Below are 25,881 nucleotides of genomic sequence, written 5' to 3'. Positions count from 1 at the left end.
ACAAATATATTCACACGGTTGTGTTCTGATAAATGGCTCCGTTCCCATAGTTCCATAGGGTTACCCTGATATAAAGATAGAATGCTCTTCTTCACATAACTGCTACTTATTAAAACAGAACTCTTTGGAAGAGGCCTGCTTTTATCCCTCAAGAGTTCTTTTAGGAAGCCCATGAATATCACATCAAGCCCAGGGGTGTTGACCCATTACTAGAAACAGCACTGGGATAGGATTGGCAGCCTCCAAGTCCCAGCAGAGATTTACCCACTTCGGGGGGCTTTAATTCACTGCTGGTCAGCTAGCCAGATGGGGAAACCCCACCCCAAAATAGGGACATTGCTGTGTGACGTCCCCTAATGCAATGATGTAACTTCCTGGTGACATCAGCATGCCAGGGACATGGTGTGGTGACACTCTGGTTTTGGGGCAAACTCTATGGTTTGGAAGGCAAAGAACCATAAGAGTTTTGCCCAAAAACCAGATCGTAGCACATGACGCTGCCAATGTAATGGCATCACTTCCAGGTGATGTCAAGTTGGGAATGTTGTGCGCAAACACTGGAACACCCCCCAAATCCCTCCACTCTGACGGTAAGAAGACCTAACAACCCTACACATTTGGAGTACCTAACTTTAATGTATTTTAGCATGATTGGTATTACAGGAATTTTATATTTGGTTGGATTGGGTTCTTTATTATTGTCATTTCACAAGAAAAACACAATTCCAGGCTTTTCATTTTAGCACCCTTCATTGTTGCACTGAACTGCAGTCTGTAACTAGTCTAGGTAGAAATCACACATCTTTGATTGCAATCCCAGCTGCTTTTTCATTCTGAGCAGGGGAATGGTTGCCATAGTGGAAAGTGGGGTGGGGGTGGGGGGGATTAACTGCCCAGACTCAGTTTAATGCAATTAGAAAATGAAATAGCTAATACAATTAGCTAAGTGAAATAGCTAATACGGTCTTCCACCACAGCTCACAGTATCCTTCTTTAATAATGTAAAATATGGAAATATGGAATTATGGAATTATTTTTTTAATATGACTGTACCACATTGTTTATGGGAAATGCTGGAAGAAGGCTAAAAGTCCAAGCAAAGATGTGTAGATTGTGAAACTTTGGGGAACTGTGCGAACCAGTTAGAGAAAATCAGCATCAAGTGCTTCCCCAAGGCCATGACATGAAAAGAGCTGAGAAAGTCTACAGCTCATGTCCTTAATTAAGCTTCAGTTATTTCCTGCCATTCCTCCCCAAGAAATGGAACACGCACAAAATGGACAGACATCACAATAAACATCAACTGCAAGCAGCTGTACCTGCAAGCAGGGGAGAGATAACCCGCTGTGTCATGCTAGGCTGGAGCCTCTCTTGTTAAAAGGACTTCCACTGCTAGGAAAGGGCCATTTCAGCATAGCAGTCTGTAGCATTTATTAACAAGCAGATTCTCTGAGAGTAAGGGTTTCGATAAGCCTCACCACAAGCAGATCTCTTTGCAAAGAAAGACTGTACCCTTCTGTACCAAACAGCAAGTACCCTTCCATACTGGTGAACCTAGTCATGAGTAGGTGCAGGGTTTTTTTTTTTTGAGCAGGAATGCAGTTCCGGCTGGCTTGGCACCAGGGTGTGTGGCCTAATATGCAAATGAGTTCCTGCTGGACTTTTTCCTACCAAAAATGCCCTGTGTGAAACAATAGTGATGTTGGGGGTGTGGCCTAATATGCAAATTTGTTCCTGAGTAAGTGTACTGATACATTAAGGGAGCTTAAGCATACCTAGACCAATTTCCCACTAGCCTTATGCCGCTCTCAGACTCCTCTTCTCTGCAGGGCTTCTGTGGGATTTCACATTATCTGCCCCGGGGCCGCAACTAGCTTCACTTTTTTCGTGCGGCAAACAGAAGCTGGATTTTAGAGGATCTTGTTTGCTGCGTGAAAGAGGCAGAGTGAGTTGCAGCCCCGGGGAATATATGCAGACTTGGGAACCAAACCTCAACTGGGATCAGCAATCCTGGGAAAATACTAGCTGCATAAAATTACATACTAATAATGTTATTAAAATAAATTAATATTAATTCTAATTTAATTAGCATTAATAACATCAGTACATTTTTCATTTTAGTCATTTGTGGTACATGCTTGGCTTGACCAAATTACAGAACTGGCTCTCCTAATGAATGACATCCTTGCCTTAGCATTTAAATCAGAAACCTTAAATAGTGAAGCAGGCCTCTAACCTAGAGAACTACTGTGTGACCAAGTCTCAGAACTCACACAAGAGCATATAAAACCAGGGAATATAAAGCAAATGGAACAAAGCTTGTATCAACTTTTAGACCTGCCTGATCAACAGTTTCTGGCTGATTCTCATCCAAATCCAGCTTCTCATGGTCCCAGATCTAGCTTTAAACACTGACCTCAAGGACCCTGATGCTAGAGAGCATTCCCTTTTGGTCTACACAACCTTCACAACCCAACAGCCTTGTGCAGCTCTAGATTAAGACATACTGATGCCCTCAAAGAAGTCAACTTCAAGAAGTCCCATGGTAGTGGAAAGGGCCGTCAATTCGCAATTGACTTATGATGACCCTGTAAGGTTTTCAAGCCAGGAGGCAAAACACTGGTGGTTTGCCATTGCTTGCCTTTGTGTAGCAACCCTGGACTTCCTTAGTTGACTCACATCCAAGTACTAACCAGGACTGACCCTGTTTAGCTTCTGAGATATGATGAGATTGAGTTAGCTCCTGGGCCATTCAGGTCATGGCAAAAGGCCCTGTAGCATTATCCCTAAATATATAAAATAAAAATTGCAAATAGTAATTTAGTAATGGGGGGTCTATTTAGAGGCCTCTCTTAACTAAAGGCAGTAAACCAGAGCTCATTTAGCTTAAGCACAAATTCACCTCTACCCTGGTGACAGAGCATTCCCCAAAAGTCCATTATGACCATGGCTTTTTTTGTAGGAAAAAGCCCAGCAGGAACTCATTTGCATATTTGGCCACACCCTTGATGTCACCATTGTTTCACACAGGGATTTTTTGTAGAAAAAAGCCCAACAGGAACTCATTTGCATATTAGGCCACACCCTGATGTCACCATTGTTTCACACAGCTCTCTTTTTTACGAAAAAGCCCAGCAGGAATTCATTTGCATATTAGGCTGCACCCCTGATTTCACCATTGTTTCACACAGGGATTTTTTGTAGAAAAAAGCCCAGCAGGAACTCATTTACATATTAGGCCACACCCCTGATTTTACCATTGTTTCACACAGTTCTCTTTTTTACGAAAAAGCTCAGCAGGAATTCATTTGCATATTAGGCCGCACCCCTGATTTCACCATTGTTTCACACAGGGCTTTTTTGTAGGAAAAAGCCCAGCAGGAACTCATTTGCATATTAGGCCACACCCCCTAAACCAGAATAATTCATCCAAAACTGTGTCCCTGTGAGTTCCTGCTTTAAAAAAAAGCCCTGGTTATGACAGCAGGATTCTGGCCAAATGGCAAGGTTCATAATGGCAGGTGCTGTTTCCTAGCATGTGGAAATTACTGTTTGCAGAGACGGTCAATAACTTCTGGGTTGCTCAAGCCAGCCCAGCTTTACCACCTTTTCTCAGGAACCAGTCTCTCTCCCCCCACCCTCCAGTCCTTCAACTTGTCACTTGCTCAGAGATTTACAGGACATAAAAGGATGACAAATTCAGACAGTGATCTTGCAAATGTAAAAGTGCATCCTGGGATCAGTATATTACGGCATTCTTTATTTTCTGAGAAAATACTTCAAGATTTATTATGGACACATGTTAGCAAAATACGGAAATAGATCTTTCTAAGGGACTCTTGAGATTGCAACTGCTGCTGCTGCTTCTTCACTCACCTTCACTGAAAAATGCTGTAATAATGTGCTGGCTGAACTCCAAAACTTTTTTTACAGGCCAAGCTCACAACAGAACTGCAGTGCATGAGTTTGTGGAAGAATATATCAGGGAAATTCAGGGGCGGGGGGGAAGATGGTTTGCCACCTAGTACAACTATACCACCCACACAAGCCACTTGCAAGTAATGCAATAGCCTCTCAGAACACTTTCGCCTACAATTATTTACTTCGTTGTCTTTCTCATATGTTAACACAACATAAGTGATGAGCATTATAGAACACTGCTTAATAGCATCATTCCTCGTTCCAAACAACTAGCACTGGGCACAATCCAGCCCAAATTAAGCTTTAAAACCCATTAATGGATGATTTAAGAGCATGTTTAAATCTCATTGATTGAAATCAATGGGACCAGAGATTGCTTGACTTTGCCTGGATCATGCCCATTATTTATTATTAGTTGCCAGTAAAGTTTGAGATCAACCTTACAGTGTAACAGTAATTACACATACAAGAATCAATGTCCATTTCAGCATATCCCCAAAAATGCAATTTAATCGATACATTCCTTTCACCTGTGGTCCAATCCATGTGCATCAGACTTCCAGTCCAGACAAACATTTTTTTAAACATAGATTCAGAATCACATCTGTATTTTCCCAACACACAATAATATCAAGATGTGGCATTTCTCCCTCAAAGACAGCATGGGTACCATCTGCTCCCATTTTATTGCTTGCATGCAAATCCAAAATGATAGAGCAGTAACCCCCAAAGGAGTATTATAAAATATGGAGGAGTATGTGTCCTTGTGGACTCTGCCAGCTGATCTGTTCTTATGGACCTTCTGTGCGAACTACAAGAGACCATTCCAGGTGTAGCTCAGGTGCCAGGCCCACAGAGCATGGAGAACAATAAAACTAACGGGAGGCATACTCTGATTTATAGTAGCATCTCTTATTTATTTTCCCTCAACCAAAACACTAAGAACACTGATCGTATCTAAAAGGTGAACCTGATAGGAATCAAAAGTCAAATAATGTTCAGTGATGGGTTTGGGATAGACCAGCTCTGGAAATGTTCACCAAAAGGAGCAATGCTATTATGCCACAGAAATCCTTCCTACAGAATAGAAGACGGCTGTGAAGAAACTCTTACCGTTACCAAATCCTCATCCATAGACAACTAGAGTTCCAGGGAGGAAGGCTCTAGAGGAGGGGTTTCCTGTTTCGTACATTGTTCTGTGGTGAACTGTTCAAGTTCTAACTCTAGAAGCCTGTATACTGATAATATCAACACCTTACATCTGCCAGTTAATATACTGCAGTGCCACATTTAAGTGCCCACTATATGTGATCAAACAGACATGTCCATAATCTTTTAGAATGATCAGCCATCTGGCATCCTTACAGCTGAAGAGCCATGCTTCAGAAATCCCCTGATGGCGAGCAAGCATGGTGTTCTCTCAATCATCTTCCAGCACAAGCGTAGGTATTATGCCTCAATAAACAGATGTCTAATTGATATGTGATGATGATAGCCATTCCTACTGTTTTGTCACCCCTGGTAGATGTGTGCCTAATTTCTGTATAACACACAGCGTTATTAGAAACCTACAAGATGTACTTTTTATTTTGATCATTGTTATTGAATTGGGCAAAGGGAACAAATGGATACAATTTGTAGTATTTTCTTTATTACTGTCTGGCCATAAAAACACAGTAGAAATAAAAAAGCTTTCTGTATATAATCAGATAATCATCTATAAAATCACACTCCTGTACTGGGTATTAATCTGAAATAACTTCCCAGATTCTATACTGCCAACCTAACACCAGTGAAATAACATGTACTGTTTTAAAATGATAATAAATAATAACTTGGGGAGCCCACAAGTACGTCTGCATCCCCTCTCCTCTTGCTCTCCTTCCTCATTTCCTCTCCCCTTTCCAGGTTTCCCAGCCACCAGCCACCCTACCATTTATCTGCCCCCTGTCTTCAGCTATATTTTATTTGCTTTATTTATATCCCAGCTTTCTCCTCAATGGGGACTCCAAGCAGCAAATAGTGCTTTCTGTGCTTCATTTCATAGTCACATAACAACCAGTGAGGGTAGTTTAGAGTGGGACGGTGTGACTGGCCCAACGTCCCTTAGTGAGCTTCCTAGTCTGAAACTGTAACTGCTGCACCACACTGGCTTTCATATGGTGGGCTGCTGGTGAACAGTAGGGCTAGGCCTGCCAGTGGTTGCTGCCATACCTCATCCTGACAACTCCTTCCTCAAAGGCCAAAACAGGCCTGGAAATGGCCCTGCTGCCAGCCTTGGCCTGACAGAAACCAAGGCTGGCAATATAATTATTTCTTAAAGGTATAGATGCTGCTTCTGTTTTTAGGTGTTTTTAATCCCCATTTTTTAAAGATTTCAGTTTTTACTACAATTCTTGAGATATCCTCAGGTTGGTAGAATGACGTGTTTTCCCTATTAATGGTTCCAAGTCTCTAGATTTCAGTATCCACAGATGCGGCCATGCTGAGAATTAGATACATCAATAATATGTTTTTAATGCAAGTTTTATCTCAGCAGTCCTTACACAAACCTTTCCTGCAAATCAGTATTTTTATCTCTATATTACAAACAGACAGATATAATCGCTTGCCTTAGTTACCTTAGTTTATGGCAGAGGCAAGCTTTGATGCGGGCATATTCTGGCTCACATTTCACACTCTTGGCCACTGCAGCTTGGTTCTCACTCTTTAGTCAACTTGAGAGACAGTCCACTAATTCCCAAAAGGAAGTACAGTCAACCCAAAGGCTTCAATGAACGAGATCCCTTGGTTCTCTATGTCTGGATAAAGTGTTGCATTTTAACACTTGCGTGCTTTCTGTGTCAATGTTTGTTTTCTGAGGATGCAGTCTTATGACAATATTTCCCTTTCCAAGATGTTCATGGGAAAGAGAAGAGAAGAGGGGACAAAACAAAACAGTGTTGCTCAGAAACACCCAGAGACTTAATTATGGGAATTTCTTGTTGGAAATTTCTTAAATGGGAATTTCTTGTTGGAAACAGAACACTGGACTAGGGGAACCTTGATCTGATCCAGCAAGACAACATCCTCAGTATGAATTGGCTTTGGATACTGTCAATGATGTTGTGTGATGACATGGCAGCACCACACTTGCAACTAAATGATTTGCTAGGACTTTGTGGTAACTAGAAGATGATATTGGATTTATACCCTTCACTATGAATCTCAGAGTGGCTTACAATCTCTTTTACCTTCTTCTCCCACAACAGACACCCTGTGAGGTAGGTGGGGCTGAGAGAGCTCTCACAGAAGCTGCCCTTTCAAGGACAGCTCTGCAGAAACTATGGCTGACCTAAGGCCATTCCAGCACCTGGGGTTCTTCCAGAATTACAAGTGATCTGAAGCCTACAGAATCAGTTCCCCTTGAGGGGGTTGGACTAGATGACCCTGGAGATACTTTTCAACTTTATGATTCTATGATTCTAAGTGGAGCAGTGGGGAATCAAACCCAGTTCTCCCAGATAAGAGTCCACGTACTTAACCACTACACCAAGTTGGCACTCCCAAGGAATGAAGTACTAACCAAGGAGGGAAAATGGCACCTGGGCTACAGTAGATTGGGCTGAAAACAGGTGCTAAAGAGGATGCGTCACTGCCTCAGTGAATTAAAAATGCTGGCATATGAACATTTCATGCAGCTCTAATTTTAAAAAAATATTCTTAATTAAGAATAGAAGCAGGGACTACTGGAAGGAGCTAAGAAAATTAAAATGTTTGAGTTTTGCCTTGTATACCCAGTTTGTCAGAACCGAAGGAAAGTCTACAGTCTTTGTGGAGAATAAAACTTCAAACAAAAGTACCTCCAACAGGGAACAACTTTGCGTGGCTTTCCTAGATTTTGTCATGGCTTAAATGCAATATTGGAAACCACCCTCACTCTATGTGCATCCCACATTTATGTAGGCTCAATATGATGTACTTATATAAGTAGTTTATGTTTACTTTGAATTTATTCCACACATTAATCAACTGTAATGTGGGTGGAGAAAATTCAACATTTGTTGTTGAAGAACTGAAGTGGTGAAAACTAGAAGAGCATCACTCCCTATAGCAATTAATGAGGAACCTGCTCGCAGATATCTTAGGGATTAAATTGGGGAAGGGCAAATTAGAAGAGGGTTGCTATCTATCTTAATTTGCATGCCCTCTAAACTCTCAAACCAGCCCTGGTAGGGATTACAAATTGCCATTAACCTCATATAGTCAAGGAACTAGCAAAAGGTATCATTCAGATGCTACTCCTTGAGCAGCAAAAGATGAAAGAGTTCCACAGACTGAGTGCGCTTGTTTCCTATTCAATCAAAACAAAAAGCAACTTGGTAAGAACATAAGAGAAACCGTGCTGGAAAAGGCCAATGGCTCAGCCAGTCCAACACTCTCTATCACATACTGGCCAAAACCCAGGTGCCATCAAGAGGGGCCAGAACTCCAGAAGCCCTCCCACTGTATGCCCCTAAGTGCCAAGAATGCAGAGTATCACTGCCCCAGACTCTGTGTTCCATTTATATCTTGTGCCTAACAGCCACTCATGGACTTCTGCTCCATAAGTTTATCCAATCCCCTCTTGATTCTGCCTATGATTGTAGCTGCCACCACTTATTGCAGCAGTGAATTCCATGTGTTAATTACTCTGCATGGATGTGATGCCATAAAGTCCGCCTTCTGAGGCTGCCCTTTCCTCAAGGCGAATTGATTCCATAGGCTTCAGATAACTTGTAATTCTGGAAGAACTCCAGGTCCCATGTGGAGGCTGGTACCCCTACACTTCACTGCAAAATGACTGTTTTGTTGGTGTTGTCTGTTGCAGATAATTTAGCCACATTTGCCCGCTTTGCTCTACTGAATCCTGATCATGTATGACCCAGGTCTTATTTTAAAGAAGGTGGGCTGTTTCATCAGCAAGGTCATAAAGAATAGACAACTAGATTATAAACAGCTGAAAATTCAGCAATGGCACACTGTCCTTTCTGAGACTAGTGTGCCCTTCTCCCTGAAACTTATTAGCACAAACAGACAAGTCTGCTTCAGCACTATACATTTGATGCAAGGTATCATTCATGACGCCTTCATGTTCTGACCATCAAACACCAGTGTCCTCAAACTATATACCTTATTTGTTGTGTTAGTACACCAACAGACCAGGCTATGGAACTACAGCTTTTAGTGTGATGGCAGATATTACAAATGAGCAACAGGGGGTTCACTCTATAATAATATGAACAGCAGAGATCTTTGGCATACCATTGCTGTAGATGAAATATTTCATTTATATAAGAGAGTGAGACAAAGAGAGAGAGACAGAGACAGGCAGAGATAGAGACAGAGACAGAGAGAGACAGTGAGTTCAGGGGAGCCAAGTCTTGCAAACATCTCTGCCAGATGAGTGAGATAATTAGCAGAGTTTCTGTTCTTTCTTTGTTACAGGTATTTAAGTCTGGGTCCAGAGATGCAATCCTTTCAGCAAGAGTCCCTTGGTCCCACCTTAAATGAGCTGGATCTAGGAAATCAAAGTTGTACATTTACCGTAATTTGTTTGTCTAAATAATATTTTTGGAAGTCTTGCAAGCTGCTTTGAGCTGCCAGTAAGAAGAGGGGTATAAATTCTGAAATAAACAAACCACATTCCCATTCAACAGCTAGAGGGAAACCTTGCTCTGTCCCCCTACTATATATTTATTTAGGAATTTTTTTTTAAAAAAAATCAGCTTTCTATTATAAGATACAGAAGAGAGTTTACAATAAATCATTGAACACAATCCAATATTGAATACCAAATGATAAAAGTAGATCAGTGGACAGTGCCTGCTAGGGTGCTTGTTCACCTTCTGGTTCAGCTTATGATACAGGTCTGTTTGTCAGTTGTAAACAGCACAGTTGAACATTTTACAGATTGCTCATTGGTGCTTTCCTACAGCTTTGCCCTCCAGACTCTCTGCAGATGCATCCCCCACTGCCTCCACACATCCTCCTGCAGTTCCCCCCATTCTTACTTTTTTAGAAAACAAATAGTGATTTCACAGTGATTCACAAATATGAGGTACATCTGTAGACGCCAGAATTTTTTGCATTGAATTTGTGATTGCGTCATTGGCTTTATGTTTTTTTAAAAACAGTCCCATTACCATGCATGCCCCTGATGAAGCTCCATTGAGACATGGCTTTGGATTACTGGTCTGCCATTGCTCTTTTTCTCCTCTGGGACATTTCAATTCCATGTGAGCAACAGAAGACAGAGCTTTGCTCTTTAGCATTCAAATTAGCTATTGTGTGGACTATTGATAATATGTACATGTAAACGGCATTGAGGTTTGTTTGTTTGAGTCTGCATCAAGCCAACTGCAACTTGTGCACAGTAAAATCAGGCTTTTGTGTAAGAAATTTTAAGCACTTTATCGAACGTTTTCATAAAATACAGAATACCTTTTGCAGTAATTAGCTGTGAGCTTTTGCTTTTGGTCTTTGCTTATCGGCACGGCTTCCTCTTGTACACTGTGCTCTTGGCCATCATACCTGCATCACACCTTAAAAGGCAGGCCAGGCTGTTTACATCAAAATATCTCAAGCATGCACTGCCTTATTGGAAATGTCGTTATTGGTGGGGGGGGGGGGCAGACCTATCATTTCTTAAGTAGCTGCATAACTTTTGTCCTGCCCTGCAGCAGAGGTGCCTTTGAATGACTGCCTTCCTGCTGAAGGAAGGAATCTACTGAAGCAAGTTTTGCTATGTCCCTGCTGTAGGGTGGAAGCCCTGACATGCTACATATTCAAGAGGAATTAATGTTGTCACTTCCTAACAGGTCATTCTGGGAGGGGGAATAGCCCCCATCAAATGATAGATTGGTTCCTTTCCCTTCCCCTGTTCATCACTCTGCATCCACCTTCCCTACTGCTCTCTCTTGTAGCATTTGATGCTCTAGATATTCCTCAGCTTAGTGGAAGAAGCAGAAAGGTGAAAACGATTAGTAACAAAGCCAGGGCGCCAGCCTTCTGGGAGTGCCGAACTGAGTGCCCCATGTGACTCGGTGATGTCATCAGTGTGAGGGGCACCAGAAGTGAGCCTTGCCTATAGTGCCAGAAAGTCAGGGCCAGCTAGGGTTGCCAAGTCCAATTCAAGAAATATCTGGGGACTTTGGGGGTAGAGCCAGGAGACATTGGGGCGGAGCCAGGAGCAAGGGTGTGACAAGCATAATTGAATGCCAAGGGAGTTCTGGCCATCACATTTAAAGGGACAGCACACCTTTTTAAATCCTTCCATAGGAAATAATGAAGGATAGGGGCACCTTCTTTAGGGGCTCATAAAATTGGACCCCCTGGTCCAATCGTTTTGAAACTTGGGGGGTACTTTGGAAAGAGGCACTAAATGCTATACTGAAAATTTGGTGCTTCTACCTCAAAACACAGCCCCCCCCCAGAGCCCCTGATACCTTCAGATCAATTCCCCATTATACCCTATGAGAATCGATCTCCACATAGGGAATAATGAAGTGCCCAGCAGACATTTCCCTCCCTCCCCCACGTTTCTGGCAGCTCTGAAGCAAGGGATTGGCATCTCTACCCACAAGTTGCTGCCAACTTCTACAAAGTAACACAGACACACCATCCCAAGAGGAAGCCTTTCCAATCGGAGACTGAAGCTTCTAGAGGTGGAAAGTCACATGGTGGCTGTGGGGGCGGGGCTTCCCCCCCTTGGCCAGCTGACTGGGGGGCGGGAAGGAGCCTAGAAAAGCGGAAGAACCCCCGCTGGGACCTGGGGATTGGCAAGCCTAGGGCCAGGCCTGAATGTGGGCCCTCTGAGAATCATTTTAAACTTCTACCAAAACATGCAGCTTTAATAATCATGAGAATGAAGATGATAACATTATCGTACTCTTAGTTTTCACTCTCTTATAAAAAGATTAGCCTTGAGAAAGATAGATTCAGCTGGGTAGCCCTCAGGGCTTTTATTGTAGCAGGAACTCCTTTGCATATTAGGCCACACACCCCTGATGTAGCCAATCCTCCTGGAGCTTATAGTAGGTCCTATACTAAGGCCCTGTACTAAGGCCCTGTAAGCTCTTGGAGGATTGGCTACAATACATCAAGGGAGTGTGGCCTAATATGCAAAACAGTTCCTGCTACAAAAAAAAAGCCCTGGAAGCCCTATTGGTCTGAAGAAGCAGAACACAGTTTGAGTCTGGTGATGCCATTAAGACCAACTTTGTTGCCACTGAACTCAAATGTTATTTAGCCTTGGGGAAGGTTGAGTAATGCTGTTAGCTGATATTCCTCAAATACAAGCCCATGCTATTCTGTGCCCTGGGACACGTTCCTACACAACTGGGGTGGCGGGAGGAGATTAAAAAATGTAAAATAAATAAACACAACGTTTCATCCATTTGCAGAAAAGTACCATGCTGTATTTCCCTGTCTCTGCAGCTTTTGCCCATCTTGACTCTGCATTTCACAAGGGCAAATTACCTGCCTTTCTCCCAGCAGCTACTGTTAATAACTTCCAACTTTATTTAAAAGGAACACTCTCATTGATTATACTGACACAGAACACAACAACAACCGATCAACTCAAATGTATGCAAATTGTTATAAATTGAACTTGGTGGCCATTCCTGAGGACTGGAAGGTAGCAAATATCACCCCCATCTTTAAAAAGGGTTCCAGAGGAGATCTGGGAAATTACAGGCCAGTCAGTCTGACTTCAATACCTGGAAAGTTGGTAGAAACCATTATCAAGGACAGAATGAGTAGGCACATTGATGAACACGGGTTATTGAGGAAGACTCAGCATGGGTTCTGTAAGGGAAGATCTTGCCTCACTAACCTGTTACATTTCTTTGAGGGGGTGAACAAACATGTGGACAAAGGAGACCCGATAGATGTTGTTTACCTTGACTTCCAGAAAGCTTTTGATAAAGTTCCTCATCAAAGGCTCCTTAGAAAGCTTGAGAGTCATGGAGTAAAAGGACAGGAGTAAAAGGATCCTCTTGTGGATCAAAAACTGGCTAATTAATAGGAAGCAGAGAGTGAGTATAAATGGGCAGTCTTCGCTATGGAGGACGGTAAGCAGGGGGGTGCCGCAGGGCTTGGTACTGGGTCCCATGCTCTTTAACTTGTTCATAAATGATTTAGAATTGGGAGTGAGCAGTGAAGTTTGTGGATGACACTAAATTGTTCAGGGTGGTGAGAACCAGAGAGGATTGTGAGGAACTCCAAAGGGATCTGTTGAGGCTGGGTGAGTGGGCGTCAACGTGGCAGATGCAGTTCAGTGTGGCCAAGTGCAAAGTAATGCACATTGGGGCCAAGAATCCCAGCTACAAATATAAGTTGATGGGGTGTGAACTGGCACAGACTGACCAAGAGAGAGATCTTGGGGTCGTGGTAGATAACTCACTGAAAATGTCAAGACAGTGTGCTATTGCAATAAAAAAGGCCAACGCCATGCTGGGAATTATTAGGAAGGGAATTGAAAACAAATCAGCCAGTATCATAATGCCCCTGTATAAATCGATGGTGCGGTCTCATTTGGAGTACTGTGTGCAGTTCTGGTCGCCACACCTCAAAAAGGATATTATAGCATTGGAGAAAGTCCAGAAAAGGGCAACTAGAATGATTAAAGGGCTGGAACACTTTCCCTATGAAGAAAGGTTGAAACACTTGGGACTCTTTAGCTTGGAGAAACGTCGACTGCGGGGTGACATGATAGAGGTTTACAAGATAATGCATGGGATGGAGAAAGTAGAGAAAGAGGTACTTTTCTCCCTTTCTCACAATACAAGAACTCGTGGGCATTCGATGAAATTGCTGAGCAGACAGGTTAAAACGGATAAAAGGAAGTACTTCTTCACCCAAAGGGTGATTAACATGTGGAATTCACTGCCACAGGAGGTGGTGGCGGCCACAAGCATGGCCACCTTCAAGAGGGGTTTAGATAAAAATATGGAGCAGAGGTCCATCAGTGGCTATTAGCCACAGTGTGTGTGTGTGTGTGTGTGTATATATATATATATAATTTTTTTGGCCACTGTGTGACACAGAGTGTTGGACTGGATTGGCCTGATCCAACATGGCTTCTCTTATGTTCTTATGACACAAAGGCAGGCTGGTTTACATCTCATGTGTGTGAAGAATTTTAAACGGTTTTGCTCTGAAAACGCAGTGAGCAGACAGAAACGACACCCCAATGAGATTGTGCAGCCAGGCAGTATTAATTAATTCTAGCAAGAAGCTGATGAAGATGAAATTTAATAAGTTAAATGTGTATTAGTCAGCTTAATGCACGGGTGAACTAGTCTGCCCTTTCCAATCATGACGGGAGAGTTTTGTTTTTGTTTTTTAAAAACAGCATCATTCTCTCCCAGTGTTAAACAACTTCCAAAGCCTCATTTTACCCTCCAATGGTACAATACACAATGAAACTTAAAAAAAGAAACAAAACTTAAAAGAGTTTTACAAATATTATAGTTTTCATAAATTAGAGAAAGAACAATTCTGGTCTGAAATGAAGGATTTGACATTGAAATAATAACATTAGTATCCAGAATGATTAAAGTCGTAGTATGGAATATACATTTTCAGAAAGGACTTTGCAACAATAAGAGATGTCTAGCAATGCAATAAGCTGTCGAGAGGGGCCACTGAAGCATCTTCCTTGGCGACGTTCAAAAGAAGACAAAAAAGGTACCTGTCAGGAATGCTTTACTCTGTTAAAAAGCTATTTTGAAGGCTCCCCCCCTTTTTTTTTTTTGCAAATGCAGCCTTCAGGGTTGCTTTATTAAGGAAGAAAAGAAGAAGAAGAGGAAGAGGTGGAGGAGGAGATTGGATTTATACCCTACCCTTCACTCGGAGTCTCAGAGCAGCTTACAATCTCCTTCCCCTCCCCACAATAGGCACCCTGTGAGGTAGGTGGGACTGAGCGAGTTCTCCACGAACTTGAGAGGAACAGCTCTGAGAGAGTTGTGACCAACCCAAGGTCATACCAGCAGGTGCAGATGGAGGAGTGGGGAATCAAACCCAGTTCTCCCGCGTTAGAGTCTGTGCTCTTAACCAAATCAAACTTAACAGCTACGCCAAACTCATAATAGAACAGCATGGGGTCAGAGTAAGAAAAGCTAACCCTTTCCTCTCCTTTCTTTAATCTCTAGAAAAGCCACCCCTGAGCTGCTCTTAATTGTGCTGGGGAAAACTTATATGTATTTTTGTCCCCAAAAGACATAAAATCAGCTCAGATGTGAGGTTCCCCCCCCCCCCGCAGTGAAAAAAAAATGGCACGGGTTGGGGGGAGGTTAAAATCCCTCACACATCATTCTCTTCCTTGATAAAGCAACCCAAGAGGCTGCATTTGCAAAAGAAAATAGTCTTACTCAAAACTAATATGGGGCAAAAAGAGTATGACAAAGCTGAACCCTAAGGCAACTTTTAAACCACCACAAAGTCTTTGAAAGGGGTCCAACCTTGACAGCATATCAAGAGAGAGGCTTGATACTTCTGCTGAGAACTTGTATGAATGAAAGATAGCTGTGTGGTGGGGGGTTGTGCCATCTCTTCCTACATAACTGGGAAAACCACAGCTAGGAGCACTTTTTGACCAGAAACACACCACAGTGAAAAAAGCTAGGTACCTTTTAATCCTCACACATCCCCCTGTTATAGTTCTGATTAAATTCACAGCTCCTAACCCATGAAGCAGATTATACTTACTAATTGCTAAAACAGAACCAAGACTGTAGAATTTTTCAGTATGTCATCTGATTGTAGTTCTAGTTTTAATCAGGGGTGGAATTCTAGCAGGAGCTCCTTTGCATATTAGGCCACACATCTCTGATGTAGCCAGTCCTCCAAGAGCTTACAAGGCTCTTTTTTGTAAGCGTTTGGAGGATTGGCTACATCAGAGGTGTGTGGCCTAATATGCAAAGGAGCTCCTGCTAGAATTCCACCCCTGGTTTTAATCAATGTTGTGGGATTCTAACGCAGTATTGTTATTAGTTTTTATGTTGTGACCCGCCATGAGCCAACTTGCAGAGAGGTTAGGATAGAAATCAAATTTAATAAATAAACACAGTACACTGCCATTTATTAACCAAAAGAAGACAGATCACTTCTTATGCATCATCTGGCACCATTTTGATAATGCCGCAATTAGTTCTCATCTTGTTCTTTTGTACTCTTACTTCTCAAGAGACATGCAATAGCTTCTAGTATTGTGTTGTGTACATTTGTCCCACTATCTTCTTTGTACGAAGGTTTTGCAACTTTTTTCAAATATCTGCAGAACTCATTTGGATAACAGACAATACTGCACCAAAAGAAGCAAGTGAGCACATTGTGTGAAAACAAAACCACACCCCTGCGACTGTATTCAAAACAATTGACCAGGTCTTCCTCAGCTTCCTGAGGCACAAGAGGGTTATAAAACTGGGTGTCTATCAAAACAGGCATTTAGGCAATGGGAGCGTTTCTTCATCAAGCCAGCCATATGCGAGACTATTAATAAACGTCAACTTCAGAGCCAGCAGCACAGTTGCTGTACTGATTTAATTCATATTAGGCTCATTATAGTGATTACATATTCATTTCATGTTGTTTTAAGCTGAACTATTATCTCTGATCGTTTAAAGATTGCTTGATCACACAACGAGCCCGACGAGAAGCCCCGCTCTTATAAAGCATCCTTGCCTCCGTACCTCACTTTGGACTCTTCTTATTTTTAAAAACGTTTGATGAAACCTGTAATCACAGCCCTTGTGCAACATCTGTCTTACTTCCCACCCTGAAATCAGTTATCATGCCAGGTATGAACATAATTTTACACCTTGCTTTCTGCTGCATCCTCCGCTTGTTAAAGAGACAGACAGTCAGGACCTTGATTACTTACTAGGAACTCCAGATACCAGCCGTAAGGGGCGTAATACTCGGAAAGCCCGAAGTGCTTTGACATCAAATCCAGCGCCTTTGCCTCCTATTGAATTCACTCCATCAGCTTTGGTTGCTTGTTCTAAAATTGCACTAAAAAGCCTGAGAAGGAGGGGCAGAGGGGAAAAAGGAAATATTGTTACTAGACATCTTAAATCTGAGTAAATAACTGTGATTATCACTAGTTTATACATTGCATATCATACATACAGAAGGTGGGAAGAATCTATTCAGCCTTCCAAGTAATGCAGAATGAGAATAAATGAAAACCACTGGGAATTATACCTGTGTGTACACGTTATTTTCATATACAAACTAAAGTGATGGATAACAGCAGCTCTTTAAATGGCACACAAGCACTGGATCACACAAGCTTCAAACTGATTTTATCAACATGACATCCAATGCAAATATCCTTGGCTCTTGGAGTAGGGTTGCCAACTATGGGTGGGGAAATTCCTGGAAATGTGAGAATGCAGCCTAAGGAGGGTGGAGTTTGTAGAGGACTAGAACCTCAGTGTGGTATAATGTCACCAAGTTTGTCTTCCAAAGCTGCCATTGGCTCAAGAGGAACTGATCTTCGTAGTTTGGAAATCAGTTGTAATTTTCAGGCCCAACTTAGAGGTTGGTGACCCTACCATGGACCCCACAAGGACTGTAAATCACATGAGGCTGGATTTAGTGATGTATGCTTAATACATCTGGCCTGAAAATATTTGGAATCCAGACAGATGTTTAAGAATTGCACAAACACCAGTATCCCAATCGAAAATATTTCTATTTTAAAGTGCCAAATTTGGTTGCTGTTTGCTTTAGCAGGTTTCCTGGGCAAAAAGAGGGAGGTTGGAGGCCGTTCTTATAGACAATTGAGATCATGTTAGGCAAAGCTTGCCAGAATGGGTCAGCTGAGATTCTCTAGGTTGTTCTGGGCTTGCCACACTGGTCTGTGGTTCTGCCAGTATTTTCTGGTTTGATGGTGGTTCTGTTGGGCCTGTTGATTCTGTTTGCATTGGAAGGTTTTTGGCCAATGGTTGGTTGCTCTTATGTGTCTGACTCTTCTTTGCCAATAGGAAACAATGGATGGTGGCTGGGGCTACTCCGTTCAGCGCTCCCAGAAGTGGGCCCTTTGAACCAGTTCACTGGAAACTTGGATGATCTTTACTGGATAGGTAAAAAGGTAAAGGTTGTTCTCTGTGCAAGCACTGAGTCATTACCAACCCATGGAGTGATGTCACACCATGATGTTTCCTTGGCAGATTTTTTATGGGCGCGTTTGCCATTGCCTTCCCCAGTCATCTACACTTTACACCCAGCAAGCTGGGTACTCATTTTACCAGTCTTGGAAGGATGGAAGGCTGAGTCAACCTTGAGCCAGCAATCTGAACCCAGCTTCTGCTGGGATCAAACTCAGGCCACGAACAGAGCTTTACTGGACAGGCAGAACTAACTCCACTACATCTGTGGTGTCATTTGCTTGAAAATCAGTCCCTCCAGACCCCCAAAAGGAAACAATGGACCCAAACAATTTCAGAATCCTGAAAAACACAAATCCAAACCAGCAGGGCTTTTTTTTTGCAGAAAAAGCCCAGCATGAACTCATTTGCATATTAGGTCACACCCCAATGTCCCCAGTGTTTCACACAGGGCTTTTTGGTAGAAAACCCCCAACAGAGACTCATTTGCATATTAGGTCACACCCCTGATGCCAAGTCAGCCAGAACTGCATCCCTGTGCGTTTCTGTTCAAAAAAAGCCCTGCAAACCAGTATTTGGGCACAGAATACAAATAATTATGCCCTCTCAGAAATCTGGATTCTAAAAATACTGATTTTTTTTCCTGTTATGGATCCCTAGTTGGATTTAACAAGGCCACAACTTCATTGAAAGAATGGCAGCATAGCTGAATTAAAATCAAGTCTGGACACCTCCTGGTCTCCATTTAAAGTAAGGTACAATCTGCAGACTTTGGGTCTTCCATCAGGCTCTCAATAATCCACCCTCCTTTGTTTTGTAAATGTCCAGTTTGAGGAAGAGTTCCGAAGGACATGAAAGCTTGGAGTCACTGTATGTTGCTATTTCACCCAAACAGAGATCATCATATCATTTCTGAAATTTCTGAAATAATGTAAGGACGCTGAATGGGTATAATTCTGGATCCATGATCCTGATGTGCTCTGAGAGAGAAAACTTGAAAACAAAGACAATGTTTGGGCAATAAAAACCCTAAGATCGTGGCTCTTGTAGGGAAATGCCCAAATTTAAATCTGCGAGGTTCAAAACCATCTTGAGTGTATTATGGCTAAGATCAAGTGTAGGGTTGCCAGGCCAGCTTGGGAAATTCCTGGAGATTTGGGAGCAGTGTTTTTTTTTGGGGGGGGGGGTGAATGTGGAGGGCAGGCTGCTTAGTGGGGATGCAGTGCCACAGAATGCATCCTAGGGTTGCCAGACTGAGGCGGGCATCTGTTGGGAGAGTTTGGGTGGGGCAGAGTCCCACTTTTCTGGTATCACAATGTTACTTTTGGCATGAACAGGAAGTGGCATCAACACATCAGGGTGATGCTACAGCATTTGCCTAGAACAAATGCTAGACCATCACACCGATGCATTGACATCACTTCCAGTTCATGTCAGAAATGACTTCACAACAATGGATTCCTCTCCACCCCAATTTCTCCCACCTCCACCACCCTAGGAAGCACCAGTGTAGACTGTCATCAGGAGGTCACCCACCAAAGTATGATACCTTACAAACCTAGTCTAACCTCTGAAGCTGCCATTTCCTTCAAGGGAACTGTGATCTCTGATCCGGAGATCAGTTGTAATTCTGGGAGAACATCAGGTCCTATCAAGAGGTTGGCCAACCTAGTATAAAATGAAGCTATCATGATTTGTTCAGCTTTTGGCTTCAGCTCTGATGGTGCCAAATGTGTTTTACATCCGGATTTTTGCTATTCTTACACAGTAAAAATCCAGATGTAAAACGCATTATTTAGTGAAGTGTGAATGTGCCATGAGTATAACAACCCAGAAAAAAGTTCCACTGAATTCAGAAGGAACATACTACGGAGTACTCATGTTTAAGACTGCACTAAAACGGTTTGTAGTGATGTCTATAAAATGGAAATAATAATGCCTCAAAATTATGAAAAGCTCCTTGAAAATTCTAAAATGCCTTAGTGATTTATTAGATGAAATGTACAGAGAAATAGTCTTGCTTTATTGTAATTGGATGATTCTTATAAAGACAGGAGACACCAGATCTGGTTTTGAATATTTCCTGCAGTCCAGTCAACGGTCATCAGGAAGATGTTTTGCTTCCTATTCAAATGCTTTTGTCTGCCTGCCAAACATAATCCTCTCACCCAATGTTCCCTCTAAGCTGCAGAGTCTTGTGAGCAAAAATTCTACTTTGTGAGCTACTGGCATTAAAGTTGTGAGCTACTGCATACATTATTGTGCTCTGGGGTCATCCTTCCTGAGCTAAGACAAAAACATGTGAGCTGGAGCTAAAAATCTGTGAGCTAGCTCACGCTAACTCAGCTTAGAGGGAACACTGCTCTCACCAGATGATCAGTGGCTTGTCTGCACAGCAGTCCCATTCCCTTGAGAGAATGGGAAACAGAGTTCACTGCAACAAGTGCTCTCTGATAATGTTGTAAAGATCTGACGTGCTCTTCCACACAAAAACAAAAGTAAAATACCCCATAACCGTGCAGAATATAATGAATTCTGAACCTAGCACCTATGGAAGAAAGCTTGCTAAACTGCAAGTAACACTATTACAGTCAATTTGAAATAGAATAGGGACACTGCCAAAAATTATTTGAAATGCGCTGCTGGAGGAGAGTTTTATGATGCTGTGGCCCACCAAAAAGGTTCTAACTCAAACCAACTCTGAACTCTCCCTAGAACTGAAATGACTAGCCTGAGGCTATTGTACTTTGGTCACGCTATCAGAAGGCAAGAGCCACTGGAAAAGAAAATCATGCTAGGAAAAGTTGAAGGCAGCAGGAAAAGAGGAAGACCTAACATGAGATAGATTAACTCAATAAAGGAAGCCAATAGCCCTCAGCAGGGGTGGAGTTCTAGCAGGAGCTCCTTTGCATATTAGGCTGCATCCCCCTGATGTAGCCAACCCTCTAAGAGCTTACAAAAAAGAGCCTTGTAAACTCTTGGATGATTGGCTACATCAGGGGGTGTGGTCTAGTATGCAAAGGTTGCAATGCAAATCTCTCAGCCAAGGACAAGGAGTTTGAGGTGTTCTATAAATAATCATCACTCTCTTTTCGTTCATTAACTCAAAGCAAACGCCTCCCAGGGAGAAAACAAAACATAGCCCTGAAGGTAAATTTTTTAAAAGGCAAATTAATTAACTTGGGTGACCAGATAAAAAGGAAATGAGCATCCCTGTACCTTTAGTCATCATGGGACAGGAGGTGGCGGCGGCTACAAGCATAGACAGCTTCAAGAGGGGATTGGATAAACATATGGAGCAGAGGTCCATCAGTGGCTATTAGCCACAGCGTATTGTTGGAACTCTCTGTCTGGGGCAAGTGATGCTCTGTATTCTTGGTGCTTGGTGGAGGGGGACCAGTGGGAGGGCTTCTAGTGTCCTGGCCCCACTGATGGACCTCCTGATGGCACCTCGTGACACAGAATGTTGGACTGGATGGACCACTGGCCTGATCCAACATGGCTTCTCTTATGTTCTTATGTAGATTAAGGCATTTGGGCAGGGGCAGAAACTCATGCAAGAGTGAGCAAAATTCCTCCTCATCACAACTGTTAAAAATATAGGAACCTTTTCTTTTTTACAGCAAATTTTGCCATGGCTATTGTTATCTTAGAATAATGAGCTTATTTGGAACATCTAGCTGGCCACTAGCAGTACCAGAGGACTGAGTTAGATGAATCTTCTGTCCATCCCTATTATAGCATTTATTGTGTTTTTATACAAGTCAGAGGCAGTTAACAGTTCAGGAGGGATGTTTTCACAAGTAGCAGTTTCAAGTTATTTTCCCCATGACTTGCCGAAGCCCAGACAGATTTCAATCACAAGTGGTTTGGAAAGTGCCTGCTATCTCCAGTCTGGCCAGGCCCATGCAAAGGTGGGAATCTCTGTGCTGGAGAAAAGCAAGGTGATTTAATTGCCACCCTCAGATTTCTAAAGAATTGCCATGTGAATGATGGGAAATATATGTTCTAAATTGTGTTGGATGACAGGACTGGGACTAAGGGATATAAACTGCAGCAAAGGAGGTTTCATTTAAATTTGAGGAAGAATTTCTTGAGGGTGTGACGTGTTCAACACTGGAACAGTTGTCCTCTTGACATGCTGGATTATTCAATGTTAGAGGTTTTAAAGTATCAATTGGATACCTACTTGACAGGGATATTGTAGTTCCTGCATTGGCAGGGGGCTGAACGAGACCACACTGGTGATCTTGTACAACTCTGAGACTAAATAAGATAGAAGTGAGCGTACGCCCTGTCCTCATCACCTTCCACTCCACAATCCAAGGTTCAGCACCCAGAAATCTATGCTTTACATGGACGAAAGCTTTTCATTCTTCAGTAGGAAGGAAAACAAATCGGAGGGGGAAGTAACATTTTGCTTGGACGTAGCCTGTTGAAAGTTTTCTGTCATATCAGAAAAACAGCTTTCAATCATACTACTAGCAATATTTCTATCTATAGAGCTTTAGGATGTAATCTGAACAAAGAGACCTTTTCTTTAAAACAGGATTTAATGACTGTATCATGAAGAGGCCATTGGCTATTTGAGACTATTAGATCAAGTTTTACCAGAAAGTGCTGGTGTCTGAGTACGAGGAAAGCCACAGTGGTAGATCCACACTGGCATTTACTATTCTTCCCATTGCTTTGTAAGGATTACGTATGCAAACAGCTCTCTTCTTCACCAGATATTACTTGCAGTCCACACATTGCAGATAGGTAGGGCTGTTAGCTCCGAGTTGGGAAATACCTGGAGATTTTGAGGATGGAGCCGGGATGGGGTTTGGTGAGGGGAAGGACTTCAGTGAAGTACAATGCCATAGCATCCACTTTTCAAAGCAGCCATTTTCTTAGGGTAGCCAGGTCTCCTCTATACCCCAGCTGAGGGATTGGGGGGCATTCTGGGGGTGAGCATGGCATTCCAACATGATGAAGTCACCTGGAAATGATATCATCATGTTGGCGCCATTGGAGGTGACACTCTGATTTTTGAACAAAACTCTGTTTTTGTTTTGTTTTGTTTTTTTGCTTCAAAACCATAGATCACTGTGCAACATCCCTCACACAATGATGTCACCTGGAAGTGATATCATTGTCTTGGGGACATTGTGAAATGATGCCATCATTTGGGGGTGGGTTTTTCCCCAGTCCCCAAATGGGAGAAACCCCATTGGCACCTGGGGGCTGGCAACCCTACATGTTCTCCATCACCTGTAGATCAGTTATAATTCCAGGAGATCTCCAGTTACCACCTGGAGGTTGTCAACCCTACAGAGAGGCTCAATGATGACATCACAGCTGTTGCAATAGTTATTTCAGTTATGGCTAGCATGCTCAGCAACACTGGCACTTGCTGAAGCCCAGACAGATTTCAATCAAAAGTAGCAAGGTAAACACATGCTGCCTTCAATCTCGCTAGGCTAGGCCTTAAGCAAAGTGAAAGTATGTCCAACCCTGATCACTTTCCATACATGGAGGTCTGCAAAAAAAATCTGTTGGTGTTCCTATGAGTGAGTAGACACACACAAGTCATAAAAGTCCAAGACTGGGAGTTGATTAATATCCTGCTCTTCAAAAAGCAAAACCCCTACAGTCAATGCAGAATAAGTAAATGGTGCTATGTTCCCCTGAAAGCCCCTGAATTGCAAGCTACTCTTCTTCCTTGACTTCTAAATATTATTTCTTTATTTTAAAATTTGTAATGTTGCCATTCTACCCTGCTGAAGGGCCACCAAGGCAGCCAACAATCAAAAACATTCACGCAACCTTTTTAAAATACATGGTATAAAAACAAGACAAACCACACAGACAGTTAAAACATTTATACAGGAAGGTTGGTCAGCAGGGCTTTTTTTGAAGCAGGAACTCCTTTGCATATTAGGCCATACCCCCTGATGGAGCCAATCCTCCATGAGCTCTTAGTACAGGGTCTGCTATAAGCTCCAGGAGGATTGGCGACATCAGGGGTGTGTGGCCTAATATGCAAATAAGTTCCTGCTACAACAAAAGCTCTGCCGGTCAGTGAGGGAGTGCTAGATGGAACAGGTAAGCCTTCACGCGTTCACTGAGGTAAAATGTAGAGGCAGTCCAAAAACTACTTTATTCACAATTCAGAGTGCACACCTGGGTTGCCAACTTAATCTCTCTCAATGTTCCTTTAAAATTAGATCTACAGCAATTATCAGGTGATGTTAGTTAGCTCCATGTCATGAAAGGTTTCAACTGCCCATTTCTGATTATGAAACCTCTATTAGGGACAGGGCATTTTTTCCCCAAGTGAGCTGACAACCTATAGCACACAATCTCTGAAATTAGTCCATGACATTCACAACTTCATTAAGTTCCATCACAAACAGTCTTGTAATAAATTCACTTCCATTACAAACCCACTGATTCAGGAACGTGTCTGTTTATAATCAGAGACAGAAATTAGGACCATCTGCATTTATAATCAGAGACTGAAGGACTGCCCGCTTCTCCTGTAACCCTACTTGCTTGAAGATGTTGTGTGTCACCTGACACAGCTATCAAATTTGTTTTAATTGCTCTAATTCCATGGCTATTCCAGATTAATGGATACAAAGCAGGAAATCTGATTGTGAACATGTTTACATTATTCTCCTGTAGCCTCCAGCCGACCACTACTAAGTTGCAGGAATCAATCATGCTGTGGCAGTCTTGAGCTTTGATGTGAGAAGCAGAGGTAGTATGGAGAAAACACTCTGAAACTAGAAATCCTGAAATACAAATCAGCCCTGGTAGCATGACAGGGGTAGTATCCAATCAGGAATCATTGTGCTAAACCAAATACCAGATACAACCTCTTTCTTGACCATTCTGTCTGTACATCTTCCTGGTCACTGAACAGGGATGTCAGGCCACTGGGGTGGGATGATGGGCAGAAATGATATCTGGCAATGCTTGAAAACTGAGAGATGTGACATCAACACATTGGGTGATGCTCAGGCTGTTCCCCAAAACTCCTTATCTTGGGGACAGTGAAGACATTTCCTAATGTGCTGACATCACATCCAGGTTTTTGGGGTTACATGCGGATGTGTCATCACACATCACTAGATATCATTTCTGGCCCTGAACCTTTTGCCCACCAATCCCAGAACGAAGATCAGACTTGCAGGAGGCCTCCTGCTACCAGCAGGCAAACTGGTAGGGATGCCAGCCTTCAAGTAGGACCTGGGGATTCCCTGGAATTACAGCTCATCTCCAGACTATAGAGATCTGTTCCCTGGGAGAAAATGGATTATTTGGAGAGTGGGCTCTAAGGCATTGCACCCCCCCTATTGTGCACCTACCCCAGGCACCATCCCCAGATCTCCAGGAATTTCCCAACCTGGATCTGGCAACTCTACTTTCTCATCTCCTGCCGGTGGCCAGTAGGGACCCAGCAACTCTCCAAACTGGCATCCTTCCAGGGCTTTTTTTTGGGGGGGGGGGGTTAGAAAAGCCCAAGAGGAACTCACTTGCATATTAGGCCAAAGCCCCTGACATCACCATTGTTCCACACAGGGCTTTTTTTGTAGAAAAAGCCCAGCAAGAACTCATTTGCGTATTAGGCCACACCCCCTGCCGTCAAGCCAGCCGGAACTGTGTTCCTGTGCATTCCTGCTCAAAAAAGGCTCTGCTTATAACTGAAAGAACTACCATTTGGAACTACCCACACCAGGAGAAAAATGTTTGAGCAGCTGTGAAATGTGCAACCATCGGCAAATTGTATGATTGAAGAGGCCCACTTCCAGCAGGTATTATACTGGAGCCTCCC

The 25,881-nt window shown here is 42.7% G+C and overlaps 1 protein-coding gene across 1 annotated transcript in view; it reads right to left on the bottom strand.

Annotated features, from left to right (window-relative positions):
• The window catches only part of LOC132575754 (voltage-dependent L-type calcium channel subunit alpha-1C-like), a 621,373-nt gene that overhangs the window by 257,668 nt on the left and 337,824 nt on the right, over window positions 1–25,881 (bottom strand). The window contains exon 4 of the mRNA XM_060244444.1: window positions 16,829–16,968. Coding sequence (XP_060100427.1) covers window positions 16,829–16,968 — 140 coding nt within the window. The remainder of the gene's footprint in view (window positions 1–16,828; window positions 16,969–25,881) is intronic.

The sequence above is a fragment of the Heteronotia binoei genome, chromosome 8 (assembly GCF_032191835.1).
Source record: "Heteronotia binoei isolate CCM8104 ecotype False Entrance Well chromosome 8, APGP_CSIRO_Hbin_v1, whole genome shotgun sequence".
In the NCBI taxonomy this organism is placed as follows: Eukaryota; Metazoa; Chordata; class Lepidosauria; order Squamata; family Gekkonidae; genus Heteronotia; species Heteronotia binoei.
The sequence above is the reverse complement of the archived record's forward strand: the minus strand, read 5'-3'. Positions and strand labels throughout refer to the sequence as shown.